General features: G+C 39.4%; 1 protein-coding gene across 2 annotated transcripts in view; it reads right to left on the bottom strand.

The window, feature by feature from the left end:
* The window catches only part of LOC138859405 (sodium- and chloride-dependent glycine transporter 2-like), a 24307-nt gene that overhangs the window by 15278 nt on the left and 1529 nt on the right, over window positions 1-7500 (bottom strand). Inside the window, exons 1-2 of one of the 2 annotated variants that reach the window (XM_070114403.1) lie at window positions 3154-3254; window positions 1-42 (exon numbers count right to left, since the gene is read on the bottom strand). The exon at window positions 1-42 is cut by the window's left edge and continues 158 nt beyond it. In XM_070114403.1, coding sequence (XP_069970504.1) covers window positions 1-35 — 35 coding nt within the window. In that variant the 5' untranslated portion in view covers window positions 36-42; window positions 3154-3254. Of the gene's footprint in view, window positions 43-3153; window positions 3255-7500 lie in introns of those variants that run through there. The other variant, XM_070114402.1, reaches the window with a different exon arrangement.

Genomic DNA, 7500 nt, shown 5'->3' with positions numbered 1-7500 from the left:
CCTGACTGCGTCTCGCCTGCCGCTTCCTCCGCCATGGTTGATCTTAAGGGAAAACAATGTCCTTTTTCAGGGCAAGTTCTTAAGAGATGGGAAACAAGGATGTGTCAACGGTATTCGCACAGATGCACGCATGTTCACACACACACGCAAACACACCTACATACACATACACACACATAAACAAAAATATACAGAACAGATATAAATGTGTGTGTGTATATATATATATATATATATATATATATATATATATATATATATATATATATATTTGCTGTCTATTTTTGTTTATGCGTATGCGTGTGTGTTTGTGTGTGTGCATACATAAATGAATAAATAACTTGTTCTCGACCTGCTACTTTGAAATTTTTTGAACACCCTGTATATATATATATATATATATATATATATATATATATATATATATATATATATATATATATATATATATATATACTGCATACACACAGACCAGGATTCGAACCTAGGTCTTTACAGGAAAGTAAATGCAAGATAGATGCTTATACCAACTGAGCGACATGGCCCACTAAAAGGGTGTGCAACTAGGAGCTACCTAGCTTTCATAGACATTGCCTATCTATTCATACTTGAGTAAATGATAGTAAAGTATAACCAAGACAGACTCAAGCCAACTGAACTACACGACCCACTAAGAGGACTGTGCAACTATCTACTCGTACTTGAGAAAGTTTCACACACACTTCGTGGGAACTCGGTAGAAATTGATAGAGCAGTTCAAATCCGAAGTCAGCAGTACTGACGTGTATTTACGAAAGATGGAATAATGCATTACCGCAATGATGAGATGAAAAAATAACTTACCCTTTCCGACTTCAGTACTTATTATTATTATTATATTAAGCTATATAATGAGCCACACTGAAAAAATCGAGATTTATACCACCAAAAGTGTCAGCGCAGGTCAAGATACAGCTAAGAAAGAATGAACAAAAGAAAGTCAGCTAATTACGTAAGAAAAACATGTTAGCTGACGTTTTAAATTTATCAAGAGTCGAGGAAGTTACAATCTCTGAAGGCAATCTATTCCAAAGTCTACAAATAGCAGTAAAAAAGCATCTAGAAAACTGACTTGTAGACGATCGACTTACATCAAATGTCATTGAATTGAGAGTCATAGACCTTCTGGTAATTCCAGCAGGTTGATAAATATCAGGTAAAAACTTATAGAGGGGATGTGAATTATTGGTTACAATCTTGTATAAAACTGAAAGAGCCCCAATAACTCTACGATGTCCATTGTCCAAATTTAAGTCAGACAGGAGAAATTCAAGCAGTCTTAAGTGTGAGTCTGCAGCAGATAACCACACAGAAGAACAATACTCAAAATGAGGCAGAATAAAAGAAAAGAAGCACCTACGTGTGATGTTGTCATCTTCATAAATTTTCTTGCACTTGCGAATGATGTCTAACTTTGATGAAATTGCCCGGGCCATATTCCTAATATGCAATTCAAATGTAAGCTTTGAATCAAAGGTTATACCTAAGAGCTTCAAGTTATCCACCGAAGTGATTAAGACTTCATTAATTAGCAGACTTGGATGCTGAGGCAACTGCGTTCGAGACCGACTCATTATCATTTCTTTAGACTGAGTAGGATTTAGTTTACTTCATGCCCCACCAAGAGCACCACGATTGAATCATCATCAGGTCTACAGTGAGACTGTCAGCTACTATTTGTCTAGTTGCCGGAGAAGGAATATCGGCATAGAGAGTAGTATCATCAGCATATGCTAACATCTTATTAGTAATGCCAGACCACATATCGCTTGTATACAAGATAAAGAGCAAAGGGCCAAGAACACTACCCTAAGGAACCCCAGAAGATACATGAGAATACGAGCTAAAACTACCATTAACATGAACACGCTGCTGCCTACCAGTCAAAAATTCAGTTAAAATACTTAAAACTTTACCACCTACACCAAAAGACTGTAATTTAAAAATTAAACCCTTGTGATTAACAGTGTCAAAAGCTGCACTAAAATCCAGCGAGACAAGTCTTGACTCATAACCCTTATCTAAAGCAGACTGCATTTCATGCACCAACATAAGCAGTGCATCATTGCAGCCGAGTCCTTTTCTAAAACCAAACTGAGTCTCTGCAAGAAACGATCTCAAATGTACAGAAAGACGTTTGACCAGCAAACGTTCAAAAACCTTGGATAAAATTGGTGTAATTGAAATGGGCCTATATTCAGTAGGTGAAGACTGTAGTGGGCCCTTGGGAATAGGGGTAACATTACCAAAGCGCCAGCACTCTGGAAATGACCCTTTACGAACTAAAAGGCGTAAGATTACGGCTAATTTAGGAGCTAATTGGCCATTTAGTCTTTTTAAAATCAAAGGAAACAAGTCATTAGGGTCTACTCCACCATACTCATCTAGTTAAGATAAAAGATACTTGATTTCAGAGGACCTGAAAGCAAATGAATTAAAGCATGGCAGTGGGTGACATGAAGGAGGAAGTTTAATATCTTCTAAACTTTGTTTTGAAATAAAACAATCTGCTAACAAGGTAGCTTTCTCAAACGGACTATATGTAACACTACCATCAGGTTTCATTAAAGGAGGAATGGAAGACTCAAGACCAAACAGAGATGTTTTTAGTGTTGACCACCATTTATGCGGCTGTGAGGCTTGTGAGAGAACTTCTTTCAAGTGAGCATGATATTCAGATTTAGCCTCCTTATAAACATTAGTTGCTGTATTTCGCATGGCAACATAATTCTCCCAACAAAGACGAATACGGTTAGCAGCCCAGAGATTGTAGGCAGCATGTTTGTCCTTATAAACCTGGTGACACCGTTCATTAAACCATGCTTTATCATGTGAACGAGATTTCAGAGTTTTGCTGAGTACAAACTTCATTATGATGTCCAACAATAACAAATTAAAAGTTTTAACAGGACAAGGAGCATTGTAAACATTTCGCCAAACAATGCTATTAAAAGCATGGTAGACACCATTCCAGTTGATTCTAGATTTTAAGAAGACTTGTCTAGTTAGCGTAAAATCTGGCATAGGGAAGTCCAGCTGGATCTTACATGCTAGACTACAGTGGTCGGAAGAACCTATTGGCGCGATGGAGTCTACATCAACTAACCTACTCACATCAGTTAGCAAAAGATCCAAAAGATTGCCACTCCTGTGAGTTGCACCATGGACGAACTGCTCACACCCAACCACATCTGCAAAATCTAATGCAGAAATGCCATGTCGGTCAGTTGGGGACACAGAATTAAGCCACTCTCGGTGGTGAGCATTAAAATCACCTATAAATATAAAACAAGATTTAATATCATTCTCTTGAATAGAAATGTACGGTCAACAAACAATCATAAATACTGTCATCAGAGTTGGGACTTCTATAAAGACTAAAAATCTAAAAATCATTAAAATGACTACACACTCTCACAACCATGTATTCGTGACAACCACATTCATACTTTGTAAAACGACTAGCATTAAAACCAACTCTAGAACATAAACACAAACCTTGGACTCGAGACGTGGAATTCCTAAGTAGCAACAAGGGTTTATTAAAATTGGGTAAAAGTAACTCTGACGTGTGCCTCATGTCTGAAACCAGAGTTTCAGCACAACAAATAATGTCAAATTTTGCCGAGATAACTGCAAGCTCATTCAAATTCCCATGAAGGCCACGAATATTACTAAAAAGTAAATTACAACACTTTGGACGGCAAGGACCAGGATTCAGCTCAACATCACCAGACAACAAATTAATAGTTCCACATAAAAATAACAAAAACATAACTTCGAAAAAGTACTCAATTACACAAAACCCAGAGATTCTTAGCACCCCCTGACCACTGAAGGCCTGCTGGGGATGTGCCTTCCTACAATAGGGAGATGGCTGAATTCAGGAATGTTGGGCACACAACTATGGCTACAATTCAGAGGGTCCACCTCAAGGATGCCGTTGGTAGCTAAACTACTCATCCGTCTTTGCTATTACAGCAGGGATACCTAGAGCCCTTATGACATGAACACAAACGCTTGTTGAGGACAGACAATAACCGGTGGTGTTCAAGTGAGAAGAATTAAGGGGGCATTTCCTCCACGCCCTGGGTTCTCAAAGCCCAGCCAAGCTGCTCATCCGCTCATAGACCGTTGGCAAATAAGGTTTTGCTAAGATATACCGCTTAGCACTTATGGCTGGATTTAAAGTCAGAAGTAATATATATATATATATATATATATATATATATATATATATATATATATATATAATATGTATATGTATATATATGTATATATATATAAACACACACACACACACAAACACACACACACACATACACACACACACACACACACACACACACACTCACTCACACACACATATGTATATGTGTGTGTGTGATCATTATTGTCATGATAATTATTATCATTATGAACGTGCAACTCATTACTAGATTGTGTGGTCATATATATATATATGGTGTAAGAGCCCAAATGTTGGGTCCTACAAGAGTTGGTAGATGGCGAGCTTAGGGTTTAAGGTAGACAACCAAGATGTCTTGACCTCTTTATTGATTAAGATGTTGAAGTGCGGCAGCTCCTCGGAGCGAGGTGTTGCTACTTGGCTCCCCGCAGGGAGTCTGCCTGATCTCCCATATACTGGTTTAAAGATCGCACCAAGTCACGTTGTTAGCATGTGACGAACGGTGATGAACAAGGAAGCGTTACAGCAATACATAGCTCTTGTGGAAGAGATAGACAACACAACACTCTAATGTCTGGTGAGGCAAGAAGAGAGGAATGAACAGAGGAAGCAAATGGTCAGGCGTATATGAATATGTATATGTGTGTGTGTGAAGATACGTATGTGACAAACATGTAAGATTATATATATGTATCATATAGTAATTAGATATAGATATAGCTGGGTTACATATCTCCCTGGTTTTAAAATGATGGTCCCCATCATAATCAAACATCGTCTAAATTCATATAGCTAAAAACAATAGAAAAATACATAAGAACAGTAGCACAATTGTGTAAAAGCTGTAAACAGCGTAAAAAAAAAAAAAAAAAAAAAAAAAAACAGGACGCAGGTATTGTGGCAGTGTTTCAGTATCAAGTAGATTCGCTTGTTATTTTCTAACTGATGCCGAGAGTGCATATGCTGGGGCTTCGGAACTGCAGTGAGCGGGCGGCGCTGAAGGAATCCCATCTTCAGGCGGCGTCACAGAATGCGCGGGCGGCGCTGAGGGAAGTGCGTCCTCAGGCAACGGTAAAGGTACAAGTGGCAGGGGCGCCTAGACACATACGAGCGTACCTAGTAAGACAACTCATAAGGTGCAAATGAATACCTATAACTGATAAATGAACACAGAATGCAAAAAATAATGTCACTGCACAATCTAAGAATTCGATACTAAGAAATGAACACAGAATAAGAAACATTTAAGGAAAAGCTAGGTATCGATCACCGATTTTTCTTTTTTTTCTTCAAAAATTCACACGGATTTTGGGTGGTGCGAGGCGAGGAGAAGCTGGGGGGCTGACGACGCAGTGAGCGGCTGAGGAGGAGATTTGAAGTGGTGTGTGTGGCAAGCAAGGTCATGGCACGACCAGTCATCGGGATGTTGTTGTTTCCTGTCGCGTGGCTGCGATGATGATTCCACATGGCGAGGAACTCGGCTCGGTATAGAGATGTTTTGGGTGGTCCGCGTCCTAGGTCTAGCTGGGGTCCGGATATCGGCTCGGCGTTGGCGGCAACAGACGAGATAAATGCTGAGGGGTCAGCAGCTGGTGCTGAGTGGCGTGACTTCTACTACTGTGTTCAGCAGCGTCAGTTATCCGGATTTGGGGACATCTCAGCGAAACTGGGTGACAGTGTGCTTGGCAGGGTATGGTGTTGATGCAGAGGCATTGTTCGCTTTCACCGCTGCCGCCAGTTGTAAGAGCCCAAATGTTGGGTCCTACAAGAGTTGGTAGATGGCGAGCTTAGGGTTTAAGGTAGACAACCAAGATGTCTTGACTCCTTTCCTGAATAAGGTGTTGGAGTGCGGCAGCTCCTCGGGGCGAGGTGTTGCTCCTCGGCTTCCCGCAGGAAGTCTGCCTGATCTATACAATTGTCTAAAGATGGCACCAAGTCACGTTGTTAGCATGTGACGAACGGTGATGAACAAGGAAGCGTTACAACAATACATAGCTCTTGTGGAAGAGATAGACAACACAACATTCTAATGTCTGGTGAGGCAAGAAGAGAGGAATGAACAGAGGAAGCAATGGTCAGGCGTATATGCATATGTTTATGTATGTGTGAAGATACGTATGTGACAAACATGTAAGATTATATATATGTATCATATAGTAATTAGATATAGATATAGCTGGGTTACATATGGTCATATGTGTGTGTGTGTGTTCATATATATATAAATGTATATATGTGTATATATATATAAATGTATATGTGTGTGTATATATATATATATATATATATATATATATATATATACATATATATATATATATATATATATATATATATATATATATATATATATATATATATATATATATATATATATATATATATATATATATATATGTATATATATATGTGTATCCCAGCTATATATATATATATATATATATATATATATATATATATATGTATATATATATATATATATATATATATATAATTACTATATGATACATAAATATATAATCTTACATGTTTGTCACATACGTATCTTCACACATACATATACATATGCATATACGCCTGACCATTGCTTCATCTGTTCATTCCTCTCTTCTTGCCTCACCAGACATTAGAATGTTGTGTTGTCTATCTCTTCCACAAGAGCTATGTATTGTTGTAATGCTTCCTTGTTCATCACCGTTCGTCACATGCTAACAACGTGACTTGGTGCGATCTTTAAACCAGTATATGGGAGATCAGGCAGACTCCCTGCGGGAAGCCAAGGAGCAACACCTCGCTCTGAGGAGCTGCCGCACTCCAACATCATATTCAGTAAAGGAGTCAAGGTATCTTGGTTATCTACCTTAACCCTAAGCTCGCCATCTACCAAACTCTTGTAGGACCCAACATTTGGCCTCTTACAACTGGCCTCCGCATCAACACCATACCCTGCCAAGCACACTGTGACCCAATCCCGCTGAGATGTCCCCAAGCCCGGATAACTGACGCTGCTGAACATAGTAGTAGAAGTCATGCCACTCTCAGCACCAGCTGCTGACACATCAGCATCTATCTCGTCTGCTGCCGCCAGCGTGGTGCCGATATCCGGACCCCAGCTGGACCACATATGACCAAGAACATCTCTACACCGAGCCGAGTTCCTCGCCATGCGGATTCATCATCGCAGCCACGCGGCAGAAAACAACATCCCACTGACTGGTCGTGCCATGACCTTGCTTGCCACACACTGCTTCAAATCTCCTGGTCAGCCGTGC

Source organism: Penaeus vannamei, chromosome 36, assembly GCF_042767895.1.
Source record: "Penaeus vannamei isolate JL-2024 chromosome 36, ASM4276789v1, whole genome shotgun sequence".
NCBI classification, from domain to species: domain Eukaryota; kingdom Metazoa; phylum Arthropoda; class Malacostraca; order Decapoda; family Penaeidae; genus Penaeus; species Penaeus vannamei.
This window is presented reverse-complemented; position numbering and strand designations above follow the sequence as displayed.